General features: G+C 37.7%; 1 protein-coding gene across 4 annotated transcripts in view; it reads left to right on the forward strand.

Annotated features, from left to right (window-relative positions):
* Positions 1-26,526, forward strand: part of lrp1ab (low density lipoprotein receptor-related protein 1Ab) — a 205,467-nt gene that overhangs the window by 85,213 nt on the left and 93,728 nt on the right. For all 4 annotated transcript variants that reach the window (XM_061903335.1, XM_061903337.1, XM_061903336.1 and 1 more), the window contains exons 4-6: positions 12,425-12,544; positions 12,629-12,757; positions 12,835-13,095. In XM_061903335.1, coding sequence (XP_061759319.1) covers positions 12,425-12,544; positions 12,629-12,757; positions 12,835-13,095 — 510 coding nt within the window. The remainder of the gene's footprint in view (positions 1-12,424; positions 12,545-12,628; positions 12,758-12,834; positions 13,096-26,526) is intronic.

The following is a 26,526-nucleotide window of genomic DNA, read 5'->3' on the forward strand; positions in this document are numbered from 1 at the left end:
AATGCAGTCCAAATAAGCACAGCCACCTTGCCTTGATGTCACAACGTAGCCAGACTGCAAAACCCTGCTAACCGAGACATGCAAAACCGCCTGCAAGCTCACACCAAAATGCGCGCGCCTTATAATTTGACGTGTTCATCTTGTTTGACATGAGTAACCAACATTGTAACAAGATTTATAAGGCAGAAAATACGAAATCCATTGTATTTAAAGTTATTTATAGTTCAGTAAAATGCAATACTCTTGTCAAATTCAAGGCCAGGGTGCCAGATCTGGCCACCCAGATCATTTTTTGTGGCCTGCGAAAGCTTGGAATTATTCTGCATCTTTTCTTACTAAAATGTATTTAAGTTTCCATTTTCACAAAATAAAAATGTACTCCAACAAATTTAATCTTTTAAATGAATTTTAACATTCCCCAAAAAATTGTTTAAATCCAAAAAGGCACTCAAATATCAGATTGACTTGTGATTTTTAATTAAGAATAAATAACAAAGCTATCCATCAAATTGTGCACTGTAAAATTGATTTTTATGGTAAAAAACTCAGTTGACAAATTTTACCGTAAATGAAAAGAAAACTGTGGTATGATTTGTTTTTATTGACAATAATACAATGTAGATTTACAACCACAAATTTTACAGTAAAAATTGTGGTGCTGTTTTTCCATTTTCCATTTATATGCTGTAGAAACTTCGATGAGGTTCCGACTTGTCTAGGGTGTTCCCCGCCTACCACCAAAGTGCTGCTGAGATAGGCTCCAGAGACCCCAAAAGGGACAAGCGGTAGAAAATGGATGGATGTATGCTGTAGAAAATGTTTTTCATTTTGCGGTAACATTTTGGCAACTGAGCTGTCAGTTGTTTTTACTATAAAAGCTATAGATTTTTTTTTCGAGTGCACATACAAATATACATATAATGATATACCTTGGAGGGCAACCATAACTGCCATGTCGCCCTCAATGAAAATGAGTTGACACCAGTGCAATACTGCATCTTAAATTTGTTAGCAATTGAATGCTGTTGGAAAATGTTTTACTTGTGCTAATCAGTTAATATAAAACCAGCATGAATCAATAAGGAGGCCATTCTAGGTCATATGTCTGTATGGTCAGATTGATCCTGTCAATCCATAACCAAGTGATGAATCTCTATGATGAATAAATAGACCTCTGATGTTAGGTTGCCTTTTTGTAAAAGTACAATATGTTTTCAGGTCTTTTAAATGAATGGCTGATTGTGATGGTGTTTTGTCACACGGCCATTGATTTGCAGGGCCTGCTTTTGTGCACTCAATGGTATTTTGTGGCTGATGGGGCCTCTCCCAGGGGGAAAGGTCCTGGTCCTGCTTTCCTCAGAAGTGACTGATTTATGGCAAAAGAGTAAAATGGGGTCATGGCACTACTCTTGAAAGTGTTCTCCTTTTTTCTTGCTGTCTCAAAGGGAAGATTTATTGTTGTAGTGTAATTGTTTATGCATGCAGTAGGATGTCATTGTCCTTCATGTCTTAGTAAGTATGGAATGCGTCTCGGTCATAGGCGACTTGACGCAGCCTTTGGAAAGGCCACATTTTCATCTTTATTCATGAGCGGGTCGTGACCTAAATGGGTTTACTGGCTGCAGTTAGGCTTCTCTTGAATGACAAGACCTGTTATGTATTTTACTGCCAGGCTTTGGCCATCACTGTAGTGGGGACAGCACAGCGCTTCCTAGCTCGTAATGGAAGAAGAGCTACATCTAATGTTTGGGAATGTTATTTTGTGTGTGTGTGTTTGTGTGTGTTTGTGTTTAAAGTCTAAATGTAGATGTCTGGGGCAGTTTGCTGCCACCGTTTGAGGCCATGATAGTCACTATTTGCTCATTACTCAAGACACTGCCCTTAATACACAAAGTTTGCACTTGATGCCTTTGCCCTCTTTTGATTGTGGTGGTGCTGCAAACTATTTCCAGTAAATGTGCTGTAAATTACACAGGTGGATAGGGCTGCCACGATTAGATAATACAATAAAAGCTTTGATATATCCACGATGAGTGTAACTACGGTAACGTTGTTCACATTGGGTTTATTTTTTTTCTTGCACAAATGTGAGATGTCGTCGTGGTTAGCTCAGCCCTTCGAGACATTTGCGATTAGAGGCTATATAAGTAAACTTTTATTGATTGATTGACAATAGACATTTATAAAATTTGAACCGCATGTAGTGTAAATGTTCAGACATACTGTAGTTTTTGCACAGCCACTGCAATACAGCAGTGGTCTGTGGTTGCATTGATGTGTGTGGCGGTGAACAGCAAAGGTTTTTATTTTATTATTTTATTTTTGTATGAATGTACACACATTAAAAGTGTAATTTTAATTTAATCGTGTAGTCATTAAAAAAGAGAGGTTATGGTAAACAGAAAAATCATTATTTTAACTATTTTCCCTTTATCTGATTACCTGATTTACAAACAAACTAATCACAGATTACTCGATTACTAAAATAATTGATAGCTGCAGCCCTACAAATGGACAAAAGTATAGAAACTAGGAATGTGCCGATCAATCGACCTCCGATCAGCTGCAGCAGATAGTGTAAGTACAGCCGCTGCTCTTTTTAAATGTTGTGTTTCAACTTCTATGCTAGTGTTAGTCATATTTTCTTTCTTTTTTTGGACCGCACTTCCAGTTGTGCAAGGGGAAGAGGCACAAAGCAGATTGAACATTAATTACGTCGTGACAGGGCTCACTTTCGCGACGGTGGAAGAGACGGTTGTGCACACACCGACACATACATACATAAACGTACACAAACATACACACGCAGAATCACGATCAATAAAGGTGGATTGTTCCGTGCAGCATTATACCAAGCATTTTTGCTTCCCTACTGTTTACTACTGCGGTAACTTCTAACAAACATATCTGCCATGTTTGATCGAAGATTGTGTTAGATGTAAATATAAACAAAATACAATGATTTGCAAATCCTTTTTAACCCATGTTCAATTGAATGCACTACAAAGACAAGATATTTGATGTTCAAACTCATAAACTTAATTTATTTTTTGCAAATAATTTACTTAGAATTTCATGGCTGCAACACGTGCCAAAGTAGTTGGGAAGGGCATGTTCACCACTGTGTTACATCACCTTTTCTTTTTAACAACACTCAATAAACGTTTGGGAACTGAGGAAACTAATTGTTGAAGCTTTGAAAATAGAATTCTTTCCCATTCCTGTTTTATGTAGAACTTCAGTCGTTCAACAATCCTGGGTCTCCGCTGTCGTATTTTACGCTTTATAATGACTAGAATTACCTAAAAATTGAAAATAATGTACATCAGTTAGTCCCTTCTTTGTGGCTATTAACAATTATGCTATTCTGGGAGGACGTTTTACGAGACAATAGAGTGCGGTAGTACTTTGGTTTCTGTTCCAAAAAGGCAGATGAAGACCAAATCGTAAGAAAACCAAAGCAATTTTTCCCGTAAGAAATAATCCAAATCCAATAAATCTGGTCCAGACACTGAAAACTGTAAGACACGTAACATTCTTTATCGAAAATAATTGCAGCTTTTAATGACGAATAGAAATGCAATAAAACATGTACATGATGAACTCGACAGAAAATGAACATTTAATAATAATTTTACTTTTCGTGAAAACTCTTGTTGGCGAAGAAGGTGAGCAGAGAGTGGGGGCGAGTGAATAGGTACTTTTGTACTTTGCTACGAGATCCTTCTTGAATTCAATAGAGTTCCTCAAAATTCTTTGTCAAAGTGATGGTTTCTTTGGATCCAAGGGGGCTTATTTTAAAGAGAGATTCCTTGTTTCGGCACTCGATTTCATGGAATGATGCATACGCAACACAGTCGAGTCATTTAACCAGCTCTTTAAGTTAATGATCGGAACAGATTCCCAATTACACGTCGTTTGTTTGGTGTGCTTACTTGGTTAATTTGTATGGAAAAAAGTATGAACCACTAGTTTCGAATATTGAACTTCTTCTCCATTTTCAAAATTTTACAAGATACTGAATTTGTGTTTATTAGCTGTAAACTATAATCATCAAAGTCATTTAAAAATAAATTCCTAAAATATTTCCGTCTGTGTGTTGTGATGACCAATTTGGGTCGCTGCTTGTCATTTAGGATCAATGGTGTGTCCCGCAGCCAAAGCAAGCACTGCTTTAAAAAGTATTGTACAGTCAGAAGTGTTGCTGCAGGAAGACATCAGTTTTCTGCAGGTAGAGTACGGCGGACATGTGCAGACTCGTTTTCAGACAGTTAAGGTACAAAGGTAGGAATGTCCTGGGAATAACCATCTTTCCAATGTCACACAGTTGAAAAGCATGTTTACATAACTACTTTAGTTACATACTCTGGACTAGAAAGGGAATTACCGTTTTCCTTGAATTGCCGCCGGGGTGCTAATTAATTTAAAACCTCTTCTCACTCCTGCGCTTACCAAAGGCATGCGGTAAAAGTAAGCATGCGCTAATTATTTTAAAGCCTCTTCTCACTCCGGCACTTACCAAAGGCATGCAGTAAAAATTTGAGTGTGATGTAAGCTTGGACCTTAAATCCTACTGAATAGCTCTTAATCTTCTTCCTTTTATGCGATTTCAAATTACCAGTATTGAAATCAGCCTCCTCCATTTTGAAAATGATGACAGGGGAAGTGTCACTCGTGACGTCACAAGTTTGACCAGGCGGTAACACTAAACATGCGCCAGATATTTTGCGAAGCGAATTTGACCCGGCAGTAATTCAAGGCAGGCGCATACTATATGCCCTGCGGCAATTCAAGGAAATACGGTAATTCATTTGTATTTAAATTTTTCTTCGGAATATATAATATTGCTATCCCTCATAACAAACATTCTTATTGTAAATGCCAGAATTGTTACTGTCCGTGGCTGCCTCTGTGTTTCTCTATTAATTAGAGTTGTCGAACAATTAAAATTCCTAATCAGATTAATTAAACTTTTGCATTTTGATGATCCGCAGTTAATTACTTGCGTGTGTAGTTTTAAATCAACTTTAAAAAAGGCCACATGTATTTTGACACTAATGCAATTTTACTGTCAAAATGTCATACAGGAATTTATTTTACCAGAATATGCGTCAGAATGCTAACAGTATTATCTAAAGTACAGTTGGGGTGTATTCTGAAGTAAAGTTTGCCACTGAGCACACCAGCCGCAGTCTCCTCATTCCTCTTTGCACTGACGTGTGCATTGACCTGATCACTGACTGTATTGCAACTTGCGCCGCCTTTCAGGTAACAGCATGTACAGTCAAAATAAATTGCGCGATTACTCTGCGTTCATGCAGTAGGAAGGGGAGTCATATGGCCTTATTCGTCGAGGTTTACCTGACACATAAAACATGACCAATTATGAAAGCTGCACTATCCATTTTAAACACCAGACTGCAGTAGAGTGTTGACTATCTTAAAATGTGTTTTGTAGCAATTCCAACTTAGACCACAGCGTCAGTTGCTATGTAGAGTGGTGCTTTCCATCATTTTAAGCAGACTGCCTTGCAAAATGATTAACCCCCTACCTTCCTCTCACGCTAGAACCACCAAGAAATGGGGCCATATGAATTCCTTCCCTCCTGTACGTGATTATAGCGAATATTTTTGGTGATTAATCACATGAATTAAAACGTGAACTTTGATAGCCCCACTAATAATGTTTATATTTGCATTCATTCTCATTTAGTGATTTGCGCATCATGTACCTAATTTCTCTCTCTTTGGTTGATATAAATAATGCAGTTAGTCATCTTTCTTTCCATGCTGTCCTCTTTCTGGCAGAGGCGTCAAACAGAGGAAACCCCCCATTAGGAGACAAATGTTGCTAATATACATCTCAGCAGTCTTGTATAGCTCGGAACATGTCTCAAACATGTTCTGTACTTGTCAAACATCAAACATGCCTGATATTTTAGCTTTCTTCCTCGTCGCAGCCTCGTTTTCACCTGATTCCACTCTTGCAGAGGAGTTATCTTAGGAACGCCAGAGGAAGGGAATTTACGCTAACTTGGCACAAATGATTTTGATGGTGAAAGTTCAAGGTGACCGTGGCCTCACATCTGTATCATCGTCTTGGGAACGCCTAAAGGGAATTTCTCTGTTAGAGGGTTTAGTTCCTCAAATGACATGCTTTAAGTCAGTATGGCATTATGTTGATATGCTAAAGCAGGAACACATACAGCTCATTAGGGATAGATGATAAGGCTTGAAATGTATCTTACAATATATTTTGCAGCCTCTTGCGATATCCATCCATCCATTTTCTACTGCTTGTCCCTTTTGGTAATGATGGATGTATTATTTGGCATGTAAATGATAATATAACCATTTTAAAACAGGTTACAAAGACTCTTAATTTAGCTGTTGACGTATACGGTAACATATTCAGGCCTGGAATTTTGGCATTTAGGGGCAAGGCACATGGCTTCTGGTGTCATTAACCTTTTTGAGGACATAAGGGCCAACTAATTTTAAGTCCACAGTCATAAATAATGTAGTGTAAAGGTTAAAGTTGATCACATTTTTATATGCATTACTTTCAATTAAATTAAGCTGTTTATTTCACAGAATTTTGTATTTCTTAATTTCGTTTTTTTGCCCACAATGACAATAATACAGTATATTGGGGCTTTTTCTTATTTAGTGCACGGCCATTAGGGTTTTCCTAAACATTAAACTAGTGTGGTCGAGTGGGTTTGAAAAATCTGCAAAACACGCACACATTGTTGACGGTAGGAATGGTTCTCTGGGGATTAAAGGCCTCACCTTTTCTACTCCAAACATATTGCCGGGTATTGTGGCCAAACAGCTCAATTTTTGTTTCATCTGACCACAGAACTTTCCTCCAGAAGGTCTTATCTTTGTCCATCTGATTTCAGATGAAAAAAAAGTGAGCTGTTTGGCCACAATACCCGGCAATATTTTTGGAGTAGAAAAGGTAAGGCTTTTAATCCCTAGAACACCATCCTACCGTCAAGCATAGTGGTGGTAGTAATATTCTCTTGGCCTGCGATTGGAACTTGTGCTTTAAATGGGACAATAAAAAAGGAAAATTACCTCCAAATTCTTCAGGACAACCTAAAATCATCAGCCCGAAGGATGGGTCTTGGGCGCAGTTGGGTGTTCCAACAGGACAAGGACCCCATGTGATTTGATGAGATGATTGGTTTTTTTCATGATCGCAATCAACACTGTCTGTGCCTGAAAGTGGATTGGCAGAGAATGAGGAAGTGTTGTGTGTCTGGGGAAGCACAGAGACAAAAGTGTGTGCACGGTAAAGATTTGCTTTAAAAGTTTGTGTGACCTCTTCTGTAAGCTACAATACATTGTATTATATTCTATAGCACTGTGCTGCGTGTGGGACTCCGGCGGTTCATACGAGGCAGAATTAAACCCACCACTGGTCAAAGAAGCCGCAATGACAATGATCGCACTGAGGAAACGAGCTGCATCTGTCAGGGTATCACTGCCAATGTGGCTGTGGCGCATCACAATTTTTGAGTTGCAGACAGCCAAAACGAGGGGCAATGAGAGCCATGGCTGTCGTAAAATTTCTGCCTTGAACTTATTGCATACTTTTCGGTTGTATAATTTTCTTACAAATATAGTTTTTGTAGTTACTAATTTACTGTTAAAAACTGGTTTCTTTACTCGTCTGTTAAAATGTAATAGGCGCTTGTACTTCTGTTCTTTTGTTCTTTGCATACTTAACATTAGTTTTGGGCGAGACGAGAAATTTGTATATCCAACCAATACCACATAGTTACAGTAGAAGTGTTTTTCATACCAGTGTTCATACCGGTACCTAAAATTTTCAGGATCATTAAATGGGTACATTTTTGATTACAACTGTAATCAGAAAAAAACAGTGTAGCAATATTAATTAATATTTAATGTTTTTCCTTATTCCCTTTTATTACATACAAAATGCATAATAAAGTTAAAAGTTAAAGTACCAATGATTGTCACACACAAACACTAGGTGTGGTGAAATTTGTCCTTTGCATTCGACCCATCCGCTTGTTCACCGCCTGGTAGGTGAGGGGAGCGGTGAGCAGGAGCGGTGGCCGCGCCCCGGAATGATTTTGGTGATTTACAGTAACCCCTAATTCCAACCCTTGTTGCTGAGTGGCAAGCAGGGCGGTAATGCGTCCCATTTTTATAGTCTTTGGTATGACTTCGGCCGGGGTTTGAACTCACGATACATCGATCTCAGGGCGGACACTCTAACCACAAGGCCACAGAGCAGGTTCTATATACATATATATATATATATCGAGTCAATAGTGCAAAATAACAAAAAAAAAGCAAAAACTACAATTTGTTCTTATTCCCTGAATTTGTAAACAATAACAATAACAAAAAAAAACATTTTGTCATAATAAAAAATATTGATGTATCACTGTAATATCAACAATATATTATACTTGATATCTTAACTGATCCGCCCATCCCTATTAACATTCAAGAGCTCAAGCAGAGTGCTGAGGTATGCATTTTTGTATACTCCAGTGGGTGGTATATCATGTTCAGCTATCCCTTGTCCTCTAGTTTTCCTGTGATAATTGTACGTTTAAGAAACACAGTTCATTTGCAGCCATGGAGGCAAAGATTAATAATTTGGAAGTTGCACTGTGGAGAGACATTAGCCAATAGCTTGCTAGCAAGGATGCTGCATTTTTGTTCGCTTGTCCCCATCAGATTTGCGGGACACAACTACAATGTGCTATCAATAGTCATTATCACTACAAAATGGTAGTATTAAAAGCTCAACCATTGGTCAAGTTTGTATCATTTATATCCTATATGTGGTCTATATTGCGCAGCCGTAGATGAGGTTTCTTTTTTAAATTTTTGTATTTTTTTTTTAATTGGACTTTTGACAAGTACAGTCCAGAAAAACAATTAAACACATGTCAAACGTTCTTTTTTTTCGTAGATGAGATTTCTTTGCGATGAACACAAATGAAAGGAAACTGGAAAATGTCAGTCGACTTCAGCACTTTCACACTTGCAGTGCTTCTAATTATTGAAATTGAGGTTTGCCATCCTTACAGTAACAGGATCAATAGTATTGCTTTAGGATTTAAGGCCTCCTCTTTGTTTTTGTGTATATTGGTTTGCTTTGTCCATTAACTTCTGGTGAAACATCTGCTGCTGCTGTTTGCTAGAAGGAGGAATGTCCTAACCCACCTACTATTTTCATGCCCTCTAAGCTAGTGTTTCTCAACCAAAGGGCCAGGGCCCATTGTTGGGCCGTAAGTGGCCCGCCCCCCAAAAAAAGTTCCGCAGCGGTACTCATTTGTAATACAGTAACAGTAAGGAAAATATCAAACAGACAGTGTAAGTCTGGAGCTAAAGTCATACAGAAGTTCAAGCACAAAACATACGACTAAAGTAGTAAAGCTGTATTTTCATTTGTACTTAAAGTTTATTGAAAGTTTTTTTAAGAAACATATATATTGTTATTTATTATGAATTTAATTAGAACCAACTAATTTTAGCACTGCGTAATTGTATGTGAATTTATTTTTCATTAGTTTTTATGTTCCATTTCTTCTGCAGGATATTTGAATAGTATTTAATTTTGAAACCAGCCTGACCTAAGCCTTGATGATATTTATTGTGATGAATGTATGTATCTGATGTATTTGAGTGGCCCCGGGTTCCGCTGTAGTAGAAAAGGAAGGCTCCGAGGTCAAAAAGTTAAGAACCCAGGGTCTAGGCCACACTTTTTTCTTTTCCTTCTCCTGCCTCCAGTCATTCTCATTTCACATTCATTGGTAAAAACTAGACGTGGTTTGACCAATAGAATTTTCCTGATTTGCCTTTATACTGAGGATTTTTCTCTTTTCTGCCTTGTAAATTTTACAGTGTTGGATAGTTGTGTTAAACAATGTAAAAACATCAAATCATCAAGTTCATGCATTTGGGTGTGATGTTGAACGCAGTTCTTAATGCCTTCAAATCCTGTTTTTTTTTAACGTGCCATTTGTGATATCACATATTGACGGATGTAACAATGTGGGTTTTTTATAGTACAGGCTTTCTGCCAGGCTCTTCCTTTCTGCTCTGCTCTCTTGAGCCAAAGCGTGAAACACCCAGTGTTCTTTCTTCTCGTTATTACATTACATATACATACACATATATTAAATATTTCCGTGTTTATTTGTCCACAACATTTTTACACTGGACTCTTTCGTCAACATGGTCCAGTAAGTACAAGTTGGATTAGCCACTAAACTTCAACGAAAAAGACAGCGACATTGCAACAATACAACTTGGTTTATAAAATTGTAGAATAAAGTATTATTTTTATCTAATTGTGGCATCCGCACACTGTCACTGATGTTAGGCATGTATTGATCCCAGTGGGCAGTTGTCCCTAACGTTGTGACCGGGTAATCTATAAATTGTTTATGAAATTTATTTTCAACTGTTGCTTTAAAAATATATAGCGGTGATGTCTGTCTTCAAGGTATATATTTAACAGTGAACATTCTCAGAAGATAAAATATGAAACTTTTTGAGTAGGTGAAAGGAAGTGTTAAATGTAGATTAAAATCATCATGGGTCCCCTTTAATAAATGTTACATATTGATTGGCCTTTTAAAATTGCTATGCTGTTAAAACTGGATGCCAGTGCTCATCTCTTTTGAGTGGCTTAATATAAGAAAAAGTCTAGCAAAAATTATACCTTTTGATTAAAAGGGGAAACACTTCTCTTCAGTTAAGTTTACAATCTGATTCAGAGCAATACAGATCTAATTATTATTTCCCTTGTTTTTGTTTTGTTTGGTTTCAACAATGTAATTTCAAATAATACTGTCACCTCTGATGGAATCCAGCAGTGTTCATACTGTGACATACACAGGTGCAAAATGGAACACAAATGGCAGCCTCTTTTGAGGTGCTTTAGCCCTCTACTTGCCAGCGGTCTTTCACAGTGTGAGACCCGGTGAATGGATTCGATATGGGCCACACATTTTGCCGGGGGACTCTTCTTTTCAGTGGGGTCGCAACAAAAGGGCCATTGTGGCTCAGTGTGCTACTGGCTTTACATAACGAAAGAGCCTTACTTGGCCTAATCCTTCTCAACTGTACTAGTATGGCTATTAGGAGCTGTATCCGCTTTCACATGGGAGTGCATTTAATTATGCTAATTATGCATGTATAGATTTGCTGGCTTGTTTGTTTGGGCATGTGGGTAAATTAATTATTGCCAAAGTTTGATGTGTTGCAAGGTGTGAATCATCCAAAGACAAACATTTAATTTGTCGGTCTTTTCATTTGGTGATGCAGAAACAAAAACAGCATTTTACACACCTTTAAGTTCCAACATTGTGATTATGATGACCATCGTGGACGGCGTGGCGCAGTGGGATAGTGGCCGTGCGCAACCCGAGGGTCCCTGGTTCAATCCCCACCTAGTACCAACCTCGTCACGTCCGTTGTGTCCTGAGCAAGACACTTCACCCTTGCTCCTGATGGGTGCTGATTAGCGCCTTGCATGGCAGCTCCCTCCATCAGTGTGTGAATGTGTGTGTGAATGGGTAAATGTGGAAGAAGTGTCAAAGCGCTTTGAGTACTTTGAAGGTAGAAAAGCGCTATATAAGTACAACCCATTTATTTATTTATTTATTTATTTATTTCAACTATTCCTGCTGCTAATATTAACATGCGTGGTAGTGTTATTTTTTGCTTCTCTGTCCGTCATGCTGAAAGACAACATATTTGTATGAACTGACTTTCTGAAACATTTAAATTTTGCACTTTCACTCCAGCATAAATTTATGTGAAATCTCAGGTCCATATATTTTAGTATCTGGATTGTGTTTGGGGCCATGCAATGAGGTGACAACTTGTCCAGGGTCTACCCTGCCTTCCACCCGATTGTACCCGAGATAGGCTCCAGCCCCCCCAACCCCATGAATATTGTCCATCCTTCACCAACTTCACATTCTCCAATTTCCTCCACCAGTTAATCTCTGGCTTTCTGTGCTGTTTTTCTAAACATTTAGGGTGGATTTTCATTTGTTGTGATTTTCATTTTCATTTGTTTTTTTAAATTTTAATTTATAATGAGCATCAATCGCCTCAAAGTATCGTGGACACCCTTACGTTACTCAAGCTTCCCCCATAGAAAACAAGCCTCTTTCATTGTGCGTCCTCGAGTTAACATGCACATTCAATTCACCTTAATCCTTGAATTAGCATACACATCTCACATCGACATTTCAATATAATCCCCCAGAGGAGATTTGACAGGATATGATGATGTGGCTGGGATTAATAACTTTCTAAATAAATAAAGCAATTACCTAAAAGGCATTTAGGATATTCTGCCCTTAATGTTAAATATTACATTGTTTAATGTCCTTTATGTGTTATGTTGTAGAGAGCGCACCGGCCTGCGCGTCACATGGGTGCCAGTTTCAATGTGCTGTGACTCACGAAGGACCCAAGTGCTACTGTGGCAATGGCTTCGAAGTGGCTGCAGACAGAAAAACATGCAAAGGTAAGCAGACAGTTTGGATTCATGCCAAACACATGTAAGCACTGTGTTTTTCATGAATGTACCGTCATATCTCTCTCCTGGTAGATTTCAATGAGTGTAATGTGTATGGGACATGTAGTCAGACATGTAAGAACGCTGAGGGCTCCTACACCTGCAGCTGTGTGGAGGGCTATCTGCTGCAGCCAGACAATCGTTCCTGCAAAGCCAAAAATGGTAAGAGCCCAAAAACAGCAATTCCTTTCTCTATGTCCAACATTTGCTGTATTGTCCCTTCTTCTTACCATCGACAGAGCCAGTAGATCGTCTTCCCATGTTGCTGATTGCAAACCTCCACGACATCCGTTGTACCTCCCTGACCAGCTCCACGTCCAGACTGCCTTCCATTAGCACCAAGCAGACCATAGCAATGGACTTCATCTATGCTGAGGAGACCGTCTGCTGGATCAATGTGGGTGAAACACCCGCAACCACGCAGCTGAAATGTGCCAGTATTCCTGACCTCAAGGCAGTCACCGACATTCGCACTATCAACATTTCTATCACTCTGCACCGTGAGTATTGTTTTATTTACCTCAACAAGAGAAATCTTATGCTACTGTGACATTATTGATACTACCAGGCCAACACCATAATAGAGGAATAAGTCAAGGAAATAAACCTTAATGTTCTTTTAATATCTTTCATTTTAGAATAGAATGAAATGTTTTTATTGGGGCCGTCACATTTAAAAATTCAACGCAATATCACATTAATCATCTGTCAATGCAAATGAATAACCCGTTATATTTTGACCCCACATGCTCCTGCTTTAACTGGAGCTGGTTACCTGAAAGGGGGTGTGGGTTGTTATACGGTCAGGGACCAGGTCACTGCATACATCAGTGCAAATTTGAGTAAAGAGACTCTGACTTGTGTGCTATGTGATATGTTTCGCTTCAAAATACTGTACAAACAGATGAGACTTAATATTTAAGTGTTATCAATTATGTATATTTAGTAAAACGTTTAAAAAAAAAGTTTGTGTGTGACGTTCTGAATATAAAATTGCATTTATTTAAAAATATTGAGGTATTTTTAAAAATGTATTTAAATTTTACAAGTAAGTAAGTTACTGTAAATAATCATGATTCAAAAGTGTGATCAATTCAATAAAAAATAACAATCTGATTAAAAATGATAACTTGACGACACGGGTTTGTATCAAAACTGTTATAGGACGAATACAAATCAGTTGAAAGCTTGACAGCAGTAGTTTACAATTAAAATAAATGTACTTCTCCGCAATACACTAATTCAATATTCCTAAGAAAATCTATTTAATGTTCACAAAATAGTGGAGGCCATTGTACTTCAATTTATAAGCTTAATTAGTTCTGCGACTGAGCTCTTAACTCAAAAACTTGTACCTCAAATCAACATCTCCCTTAAAAATAATTGAAATCCATTGGTGCCTGCCCCTACTCCAAAACAGCATCATTTTAACATGTAACATACCTTTAAAAAATAAAATCCAACTTTTAGATAATAAATATTGTATAAAAATAACTCAATAGAATGTACTACTATTAACTACAATATTTTACAACATAATATAATAATAGTGTACAACATTTACCTTGGAAAGTCGGATTCTATGATATCTCCTTCCACCTGCTTCTCTGTCAAACACATCATCAGCAGCTTCTCAATACTTTCACAGACGGATGTCAGTATGTTGCAGACTAGCAGTGATATGCTCCAATGGCTTCACCACATTGGCCACTATGTTTTTAATGATTTCTTTCTTTAATTACTATAATCCACTTCTTATTCTCAGTACCGGCCCTCACACTCACTTTATTCCTTCCCATGCTTGGAAAACAAAGTTATGTCAATCTGGAGCTATAAGCTAATGCTAACGAATAAGACCAGTTGTTTTGGGCGGATCTTACGGGGTTCACTGTGACATTTGCTACGCCAACTTAAGGCAGGGATGCCTGTAAGTTAAAGCATAATAATCAGCTGAGAGACAGTTCTTATCTCACAACACCTAATTTACGGTACCACTCAAAGTTTTGTATTTTTAAAAAAAACTTAAAAATCATTTAATTTAACCACTGCGTCGGGAGCGGTGGAGCCAAAACCCAACATAGTGGGGTCTGGCAATTTAATTTACATGTTGACTTTTGCTCAAAACTCAAATCTGCGACAAGTTTAGCTTTTCGATAAAAGGCTTTGCTAAAATGTTAGCTTTTTTAACCTTCATGGCCACCATATTTGTTGCAGAAGTAAGCCAGAAAGTCAGCATCTATAACCTCTTTTGTACTAAGATCCTGTGGAATTGCCACTTCAGAATTGCAACACAAGAGCCAGCATTCATTTATTTATTTTTTTATAGCAAAGTGAAGTATTTCCACTTTTGTGTTTTTACTGATAAAACATGAACAGACAGATCAGAGCTGATAAAGTTGAGGACATTACAACAACATGACGTCTGTCCATTTTCTCTGACGGATTACACAAAATATTGGACCCTTAAATGGTCATGGCCATACAAAAAACGTAACATAACAATTTTAGAGTGCACACTAGTAAATAATAAGAGCAGCGGGCGTTAGAGAACCCCAGCTAGTAATCAGCTGAAATTGTAAAATGTGAGTACATTGCTGGAGGATTTAGATGAGCAGCACAACAGTGCCAAACAATATCTGAGTTCTGGTGTATTTTTCTGACATCGTACAGTACCTTTGAAGAACAGGGGCGCACTGACACATCACTAAATCATGGAGGCAATTGGTTTGTAGCGGACTTATAATTCTATGATATTGCTGCCAGCATGTCTGGAATATGCAACACAGGCCTTTGTTGTATCCTTCTATATCTTGATTTATGTACCTGCAACATTTCTTTTTCAAAGCTTGGAATGAAAAATGACTTGTATTGTTAGTTTTTAAGATGCCTTTTAGTGCAATGCACACAATTTCCCATCATTTGCTGTATTGATTTAATGATATCACTCAAAATTATGTGCTTCCAGTATGAACGACAGCATAGAGACAATGCTGTAAAACAAGGACTAATGTCTTGTTTGTGGACTTTTTTCCTGCATTTTCCCAGACTCACAAACTGCCATCTATTAAGCAACACACTCAGCATGTGAACCCTTCCTAGGTGTGACTCTGATTGTGCCAATTTATTTCTGAATGTAAGCCAGACATGTTTTATTTCAATATTGGCTCAAAAAGCGGTTAACCTTTTAAGATGGGTAAGTCTACATTTGTGAAAACTAAAATGAATTCCTTTGTGAATGAGCCTGAGAAATGGCAAAGCAGTTGGAGGGAAAACAGGCTAAGTCGCTGGGTGTGTCAACCCTGACATATGGGACTTGAACCCTTCAATGTGATAGGTGGTGCTTTGAGTCATATCCACCTTAAATGGAGCTTAAGACACGTCTGTCACAGTTGGGTCTGTGCTGCTGAGGATCCAACGACCAACATTCTTAGGTGTAACATTTTACTTGTAAGGATGATACAGTTGCATAGATAGTGTTTGTATGTGTGTTAGGGGGGGAAGCTAAAGGGAACCTAACAGGAGAAGACTTAAGCCATGGCTGGAAATGATGAAATCAGACATGCTGCCATTGGGGAACATGGACCTTACATCCCTAATATTTCTTCAGCTACGTCAGGTCCTGTAAAGTCAGGTCATAAACAGACAAATACAAGCACTGACCCAAATACCTTTGACTCGTCGGTGCAGGACTTTGTAAAAAATTACCTTTTAATTTTTCTCATTTAGCTTCATCTGCAACTGTAAACATAATGACTACATAGTGATTTTTGGGTATTACAGACATTAGTTGACACACCAGGCGTTGAATATGACTTCTTGGAGTGAGCTAATTTCACTGCACAACCCCATTAGGCCTATGCTGCACATGATTGATCGACACTTCAACTATAAGGGGAACTGCACTTTTTTAGTAATTTTGCCTATTGTTCACAATCATTATGAAATACATAACGTCAGATGTATTTTTTTAATGCATTGTAACTTTTAAAAAACGTAAATAAATCTGCTTACAACAGAGTCAATGGGAGGTCCTCCAGTCCACCCATAAAAAACAATAAAAAACATCCAAAACGTGCCAACAATACTTTATTTACACTTTGTGACTTGTATATTAACCAAGTATTAGTGATATGGTTGTAAGTGCTGATTGATATTGTTATTGTAAGTGCCAATGAAGACTAATTATTTATAGCGACGCCGTGATCACTAAAGTGTGTGCCTATGTTTACATCATTGAGTAATCAGCTGTTTCCTCCCTTCCCTGCTCATGGAAGGAAGTTTATTGGAGATCATAACTGGATAGTAGAAGGTTGAGGATGTAATTCGACATATTGGTAAACTTTGACAGCAAATTTAGACCAGGAAATGGCGAGAACGACACAAAAAGACAGTTGGTTTCACCCCCATTTTCTTCGCGAGGATTCTGAATCATTGTTCATCTAAACGGGACAATAACAACATTTTATCTGTCCGCATCTTAATGACAGCAAACCTTGTCCAGTAAGTGATGTTTTACCATGTTTGTTGGCTCTCATGAAGTCTGCAGTGGGTGGTCATCAGTGATGTAGTGGGGGAAAAAAAGCAAACGTTGTGATGTGTTTTTTAAATTAATTTGGCGCGTATGCTTAAAATGTTTAAAATATGTAAATATTAAATGTTAATATGAATGACTCCGTTACTACATTACCTATATACTTACAGCATGTGTATAAAACCTTAAAGGAGGTGTTTGGGATAGGGGTATTTATAGATAAGCTAACTACTCCGCCAGCCCGAAACGTGTTTGGGTTTGTAATGCACAGCACAAGGCGATTGTACACCAATCTGTACTAAAAAACATAACGGTCATATTACAGTATCTGTAAAGTATTAGCACACATTTCATGTTTTGTTTGTACACAGCAAGCCAGACAGCATATGTACTGTAGTTGTAATAACTTGCACAACGTATTGCTTGTATCATGATAAATAATGTTTGATTCTCTCAATGGACAGTGGTGCGTTATGTCTCGCTGGCCAGGGACATTTTTCTTACTTTATTTGGGCAAGCACTCCATTCTTCAAAATAGCTTGGCTTCAAGTTTTATACTTTGCAGCTCCAAATCACTTTCTTTCTCGGCTTTCATCTGCTCCTACGTCTCACCCCTTCTTCGTGCTGGTTTCTAGAAGCAATAATTCATCCTCTGTATATTCAACTTCAAAAAGATAGGATTCTGAATCCACATTTGTCAAAAAATAGTCATCTTTGTTGTTTGTTAACGTGCCTGCCGTTATTAGGAAAACTACTTTTGTTGCCAGAGGTCGGAATTGCGCTGCTATGAAAACGGAAATAAATGCGCTGGGGAAAGAAGTCCCGGTATTGCTTAAAATGACCAAATTAAGGTAATTATTGTACATATTACATATTGTTATGAACATGTCTGTTACTACATTATATATAGACTTGCACTGTGTATACAAAACGTTGATGTACAGTTTGAAAGTTGTTTTAGAGGGCATTGAAGGCTATAACGGTGACTCCCATTAGCTGCATCTTCCAAGCGTTTTTAGTATCTTTAAAATCCTGAAAAAAAGACATGTTCTTGTCCCTCAAAATGTTTGTAAAAAAAAAGGCAACATTAGTAAAGAGTGCAGTTTCCCTTTAAGTAGTGGACATCTAAAAGTAATGGCTTGGATTAGGTGCCTCTGAAACACTTGACACTTAATTTTCTCTAAATTTTTCACAAAACAGTTTGTAATATTGTTTATTTACTTTGTAAATATTCTTCCCTGTAGATTGAGGGTGTCGAAAGTGTGGTCCTGGGGGCATTTGCGGGCCGCTGCATGAATAAATAAAAATATAAGAAAAAAGATCTAAAAGACTTAGGGCCTGATCTACTAAAGCTTTTTGTGTACCGAAACAGGTACAAAGTTTATAGTGCATGCGACTCAGATTTACTAAGCTTGTGCGCAGAGGATTACGTTTCTTAAGTATACAAAATAAGGAGATGAATCCATTTAGCGTGTCTGTTTTCATAAGTTTGCTGAATATTTGCTGATTATCAGAACGCCCCCAATAGTGGGATGAAGCTATGCAAATATAATAATTGACCACTGTGATTTATCAAGACTAAAACTCTTCTGCGGGTGCTATTTTGCTTCTTTATCAAGTACGACTGAAAATTGCGTACAAACCGGTACAGTATTTTTTCAATTCCGTTGCTGCTGGATGACGGAAACAAATGTTTTTATGGGCACATAATGTCTATAATACAAGCAAAAACCTCATTTAAATAGGGCAGTCCACGCCACTTTTGCACCCAAGTAGATCATATGCAACACGGCCACTAATAGTACACATTATTTTATAGTTTGCACATGCTATTTGGCACTTGCTATTTGGAGCTTTGTAGATCTGAACCATTATGTATTGAGAAAAAACTGAAATTTTGATACCAATACCTGGGTGTGTCTCGATCCAATAATAATAATGGATATCAGAAGCGTGTTAGAAAATATTCAGTAAAAAATAAGTCCCCATCACTCAACTTACTGCGACCTGAGCTTAATAAATATTGTGGCCACCGGGTGTCGCCCAAAATATAATTACCACTCCACTTCAACTTAAAGGCAATATAAGTGCATTCCAGACGGTCAATAATAAATAGGTTAGTTGTTTTCATACTTATCATTTTTCTCTGTTTGACTAATTTCACATTATCAAACCTTTTCCAACATTCCATATAGTAAAAGAATGTGTGCTGATAACGTATCGGATTTATATCGGTATCAACCAATACTCAAGACTCTAATATCTGTATTTCATAGAGCTTATAATGTCACCAATGAAATGACACAAAGCTGACACAAAGTTTTGTCTTCATATATATATATATATATTTATTTATTTGTTTGTGTAATTTCTGTTTTTAAGCTTTTTTTCTGGAACAAAAATAATATCATACATTGACTTTTCAGTACGCTGCCCTTGGTAGAAAAGTTTGGACACCCCTGCTACAGCTCATTATTTTCAACAATTCAAATTAATTACTTTTTCAAACATTGCACCAAAAGTTGCAATGTTTCAGGACCATTGTTTTGAAAAATAATTTTGCATCGGCGTACGGTTTTATCCATCTGTTATCAATGTTTTACTTTAAAGGCAGTTAATATGACAAACTGGGTTAAAACATTTTAACACTGCACAATAATTGTACACTATCTCCCATGCACAGACATGTACACATCGTTTACAAAACAAGAATGCCTAGTTTTACTTTCATTTAAAAGTTACTCAGCTTGTTTATTTTGCTACTTGCAAGAGATTTGGATGAGACCGCTTCAGTTGTCATCACTTGTCATGTGTATCCTAATTGTCCAGGTTTTTGTGGTTGAAATGTGCCAGCCAACTGATGACTTTACTTGTGTTCTACAACAATGTTGCACAAAATGCAAAAATAATGTATTACATTTCCATCAAAAATGTCTGGAAACTGTTTTACAGATATTAAGTATCTCCAGATGTGATGTTGTGGTGTGTGATGGATTGAGCAACAATAGGATTCCATTCACAAACTCCACATCTTTATTACTATCACAACATACTAAATGAAGGGTACATTAAAACAGTGACTTTGCAGCAATGTCTTAATCGCCGAGTTGTTAACAAAGAAGTGAATCTGCAGCAAAATGCTGATGCATACAGGGACAGAGCAACAGACAGTCAAATTTGTGGTTAAGTTGCGGTAGTTGGATCTGTGCGCAAGAACGTAATAAAGTGCAGGGATTGGCTGATTTTGCGTGAATTGGCGCAAATTCCTAGAGGGACTGAATAAGCCATGCCATACCTGTGTACTCTATGGTTGCCAGATTTTGAATAAGAGCCTGCAGCCTTTAAGCTGAATCAAATTGAATTGTTGTGCAATCTACTTATTGGTTCAGCTAGTTAGGGTTGGTCAGCGCTGTCATTACACTTGGATGTTCACCAAATAATTAGTCATGACAAAGATAATGCATCACTGAGTTAAACCTGTGAAGTATTCTTATATATGAATGGGTGGATGCAACACAGCATCAATTTATTTCTTGCAGCAGACCAAAGCAATTGAACTCGATGAACATTTGTCTTGGCCTACGAGCTTATGTTTACTGTACGGACATACCAGTGTTAGTGGTCAATAATCTTGTCTAACATCCTGATAACAAGAATAGTGTGTGAACGCTCCTAAAAGTATAGTGTGCAGACCCGAGAGACTGGTTTTAGAAAGGATATGATTAACATGGAGCTTTGGAGGCTGGCAGCTTTCACACACACATAAAATTATTTAGTGCTTTGAGCCTTGGACAGCATCACAGATGACTAGACTGAAGGTTCCAGATGTAGACTGCTCTGTCTGTAGTTCTGGAGGCATGCAGTAAGAGGAGCAATGGCTACCTATCACATTCTCTCCATTCTAACCAAGGAAGGGACCATCGCTTAAGTCCAAACATCCTTTTGCCCTGAATATTAAATCAAATGTTTGTTTTTTTCCCATTCAAATACCAAAAACAACAAAAAAATGGATAACCACCTGTTTTAAAAAATAAATTTTAAGTCCAGCCATTCTTTTTTTGTATCGCTTGTCCGCTTGGGGTCAGGGTGTCAGGGAGGGTGGCTGAAGACTATCACAGCTGCACTTGAGCAAAAAGCAGGTAAAACAAATGTTTTTTTTTTCTAATGGTATCTCTAATAAATAAATAAAATATGAAGTAGATGGATAAAAAGTTAATTGTTATCTAATATTTCTAAAATATTTTAAACCGATCCATCCATCCATTTTCTACCCCTTGTCCCTTTCGGGGTTGCGGGGGGTGCTGGATCTAATATTTGAAATTCCATTTGATGTGCCAGGTTTACCCGAAAGTAGATTTTCGTGGATTTGGGCTTGCAGGTAAACAAACGTAAAAAAGACCCAGGACTGTACTACAATCTGAGTTAAAGTTTTTTTCTTTGTTGTACGTTTTAACGAGGCCAAACATTGAATACGAAACCGCATGGATAACTTTAACAGGATATTTATGCCTGGAGCTGCTTGGCATCAGGATAGGTTATAGGATACAATATTATGGCTAATAACAATACCACCCCCAGACCAGTAGGAGATAGATAGTACTTTATTAGGTCTGAGCTGATAAAATACCACCCACTAACCAATCAGTTGTGTCAAAAAAAAGGCATCATCATTCATTGGCCATCTTGTGGAGAAAAAAACTCAAAAGTTCTAAACAAAAGTTTTAAACATGTTACCCAACTTTGTGGTACTGTAATGCATATTTCACATATTCAATGTTTTGCCTGGTTAAGATGGGAAAAAAAAGAGAGATCCTCGATAACTTTGAGTTTGAGTTTATTTGGAACATGTATGCATACAACATGATGCATCACAATTTCCAGTTTCTCTATTCAACATGTTCGAAAAGGAGTAGGAAGAAGCAGAGCTTATTTAATCCTACCCCCTTTCCTTTACATAGCAGTTGCTAACCTTTTGGTTCACTTCCTGTTCTGACTTTATTCACAATATACTCCATAAGTAATAACATTAAAAATAAATAAATGAATAAATAATTATTACTGAAGTAAGTTGTATTTCATATGGTGAGATAAATAAGATTATCTAGAAAATGAATGGATAGATATTATACATTCAGAATGTTTATCATGGTTCTTCATCTTTGTACTTTGTAAACACTTTAAGTTTGAAGAGTATCTTGAAGTGGATCATTTTAGTACATTGTTTGATTTATTTGCTTAATCCATTCATATTTTAACTACACTTACTAAAGGTCTTAAGTGTCTGAAGTCAATCAATCAGTCAATGTTTACTTATATAGCCCTAAATCACTAGTGTCTCAAAGGGCTGCACAAACCACAACACAAACCACTACGACATCCTCGGTAGGCCCACATAAGGGCAAGGAAAACTCACACCCAGTGGGACGTCGGTGACAATGATGACTATGAGAACCTTGGAGAGGACGAAAGCAATGGATGTCGAGCGGGTCTTACATGATACTGTGAAAGTTCAATCCATAATGGACCCAACACAGCCGCAAGAGTCCAGTCCAAAGCGGATCCAACACAGCAGCGAGAGTCCCGTTCACAGCGGAGCCAGCAGGAAACCATCCCAAGCGGAGGCGGATCAGCAGCGCAGAGATGTCCCCACCCGATACACGGGCGAGCAGTACATGGCCACCGGATCGGACCGGACCCGCTCCACAAGGGAGAGTGGGACATAGGAGAAAAAGAAAAGAAACGGCAGATCAACTGGTCTAAAAAGGGAATCTATTTAAAAGCTAGAGTATGCAAATGAGTTTTAAGGTGAGACTTAAATGCTTCTTCTGAGGGGACATCTCGAAGTTTTACCGGGAGGGCATTCCAGAGTACTGGAGCCCGAAATGAAAACACTCTATAGCCCGCAGACTTTTTTTCGGCTTTGGGAATCACTAATAAGCCGGAGTCCTTTGAACGCAGATTTCTTGCCGGGACATATGGTACAATACAATCGGCAAGATAGCCTGGATCTAGACCGTGTAGTATTTTATACGTAAGTAGTAAAACCTTTAAGTCACATCTTAAGTGCACAGGAAGCCAGTGCAGGTGAGCCAGTACAGGCGTAATGTGATCAAACTTTCTTGTTCTTGTCAAAAGTCTAGCAGCCGCATTTTGTACCAACTGTAATCTTTTAATGCTAGACATGGGGAGACCCGAAAATAATATGTACAGTAATCGAGGCGAGACGTAACAAACGCATGGATAATGATCTCAGCGTCTTTAGTGTTTAATTTATATTGTAGTACAGTCCTTCTGTCTTCTTCTTCTTGATTGTTTACCTTCTAATTATTTTGGTTTTACTCTAAAAAAATTGTTATAAAAACCGATTGTCCCTAGTGTGTAAAAGTGATTCTGAATGGTTGTCTGTCTATCTGTGTCGGCCCTGCGGTGAGGTGATGACTTGTCCAGGGTGTACCCCGCCTTTTGCCTAAGTCCAGCTGGGATAGGCTCCAACACCCTGCGACTTCGAGAGAGACAAGCGGTAGAAAATGGATGGATCAATGGAGATTGTTATCCATTGGATGAATTGGATGAATGAATGATACGCTGCTTGAATAGTGTCCCCATATCATTGTATTATGTAAGTGATTCAAACAATATCAATGATGGCCATTACCTATATTTCCGTAGAAAAAAACTGTTCCGCAGTGTTTGAACTAACCTTTTTGCACAAAACTTTGAACTACTCACAAAGTTGACAAATGTTTTGTCCAAACGGCAAAAAGATGGACTACAGTTGAAAGACTAATGCAATTCTAAAGCTTAAATAAATGAAATAAAACCGAGAATGTGGTCGGTTGGTCTCACATGAGACATGACCTCCTCAGTTGGTTGAAAGTTCCCTCCTCAGAGTTTGGCGCTTTAGCAGGCGTTAATGGTATGATGTGAACAGTGCTGGATGTGGCGAGAGGGCGAAGATTCCCAACATACCCTCCACTTACCAGAACCTGAGTAAATAAAAATGTCAAAAAGTAAGTGTCTTTCTGGAGTCAGTTATGCAATTAACTAGTTTAAGGGTTACACAACAACCTTCTCTTCTCTTCTGTGTAAGAGGCTAATCAATACCTTGTGTAGAAGCCTATTAGCTTGAAATGGATTTCAATGGGAGTATCATTATCCCTCTTAAGTCCACGACAAACTTTCTCTCCTGTCAAAATTGTTGTTTTTTATATTTCAAAACATCTTGGACCATCTTGTTGTTCCTCCATTTGGTATTTTGTAATATTATGACTTTTATCAGCTTGTGTGTTTTCACTTACCTTCCTTTTAGAGAGCAGATTGCTTCTCCCTTTGCAGACGGACCCTGGATTATTTTTGTCTCGAAGAAGTGCCAATATTTTCAATGTTGTGTTTGTACATTTATTTCATCCTCAGCATGTCTTTTTTGCAGACTGCATGCCTTTATGCCAGCATTCTCTGCTTTTTTGCCGTTATAGTAACAGAAGCCTACTGAAGTCATTTGAAGCTGTGCGTGATCGAATGTGGGGCAGTATAGTTGGACATTAGGCCCAGATGTGCGTGTGTGTGTGTGTGTGTGTGTGTGTGTGTGTGTGTGTGTGTGTGTGTGTGTGTGTGTGGGTGGGTGGGCTTTGTTTTAAAACATGCATATGCAACCTGACCATTATTATTTGGGTTTAATCTGGATGCTAAAGCTTCCATAGGCTGATTGTAGCATCCCTGTTGATACTGTGGTATTCTTGTCAAAGAAAGGATGCTAAATGTGTTACTTGGAAGCGGCTTTTTGTGATATGCAGCGCCTTAAAAGGAAGTGATAGCAGCTGTTACAACACAAGGTAGAATTTCTCCCACTACCTTCTGTTTTTTTTTGCATTGACAGAAAGTGAGACTTGGTTTCTGCATGCCCATTTTTTTAAGCTGAGATGAAGGTTTTCTATGCAAGGTGCCTCATTTTTGCATGATTCGGTCAGCTTTATAAGATGTGTTATCGCTTTTGTGAAAGCAGTTATGTAAGGTCACTTGCTGGTGATTTGGCAATGTGTCAAATGCACAATCAAACAAAAGCATGAGGGAATAATTATCCTACATACTGTTGCTTCAGTTGATTTAACTCCGAGTTCTTTATTTTCACTTATAATCTGTGAGGCATGTATTTTATAGTGTAACCCCAAAGTAATTCAAAAACATTCCTTATTCAGGCAGTTTAGCACATATTTTACAAGGTAATTTTATTCGCTTCATTATACTCACACTGCCAGCAATAAGTGATTAAGTCACTCCAATTGCACATACAATACAAACATTATCCATAATCTAGTGCAAAAATAATAGTATATGTGCTATCTTTGTTCATTATATTTCTATACTTCTTGTCCTCTTTAGAATCACCGGGGAGCTGGAGTCTGTCCCAAGAATAAGAGCCGGGGGCTGGGTACATCTTGAACTGGTCACCATTCATTCACAGGCCACATATAGGAAAATCATCCAATCTCATTCACATCTATGGATAATTTAGAATATGTAATCAGCCAAATATTTTAGGGTGTGGGAGGACGCCAGAGTTACTTGAACCCTTGATCCTTTTCTGTGAGGTCGACATTATTACTACTGGGCTACCGTGCGGTTTATGGGTATTTTATTTCAGTTTGTCTAGTTTTTTTTTCCCCCTTTTAGAGTAGAATATGCAAGTATTTAAAGAACTTTATTGTCCTACTAGCACACATGAATACCTGAGGTCCCAGATTTAGTACAAGAACAATAGTATGTACATAATACATAATGTATCTTGAAAAAGATATAAAAGGATTTTGTTAAAAATAGCATAAGTTAATATGAATAGAATAGAATAAATGGAAAAATAGAATAAATTGTGTTCCTGTTGTGCAAATAGGCATTATTAAAAATATAACATTAAATCATCGTCCGACATTCCTACATGTATGTGTCAACTAGATCAGTGGTCCCCAACCACCGATTGGTACCGGGCCGCAGGAGAATTTTTTATTAATTTTTATTTAAAAAAAATAAATAAATAAAATAAAAAAATATTTTTTTTTTATTTTTTTTTATTTTTTATTAAATCAACATAAAAAACACAATATACACTTACAATTAGTGCACCAACCACAAAACCCTCCCTTTTTCATTACAAAAACGTCCCTTTTTCATGACAAAGAAAAAAAAAAAAGGACCCCTCAAATTATTAAGCGTTGACCGGTCCGCGGATACAAAAAGGTTGGGGACCACTGAACTAGATGATGAAGTGTAGAAGTCTGAAATGTTTTGCTTGTCATGATCTTTGATTAATGATAAGTGATTATCACTTAAATTGCTGAGGGCAAATGTTGACTCAAGCAACATTATGGGAGATTGATTTGAGGTAAAGCCCCAGAACTAATATGGT

Source organism: Nerophis ophidion, linkage group LG06, assembly GCF_033978795.1.
Source record: "Nerophis ophidion isolate RoL-2023_Sa linkage group LG06, RoL_Noph_v1.0, whole genome shotgun sequence".
In the NCBI taxonomy this organism is placed as follows: Eukaryota; Metazoa; Chordata; class Actinopteri; order Syngnathiformes; family Syngnathidae; genus Nerophis; species Nerophis ophidion.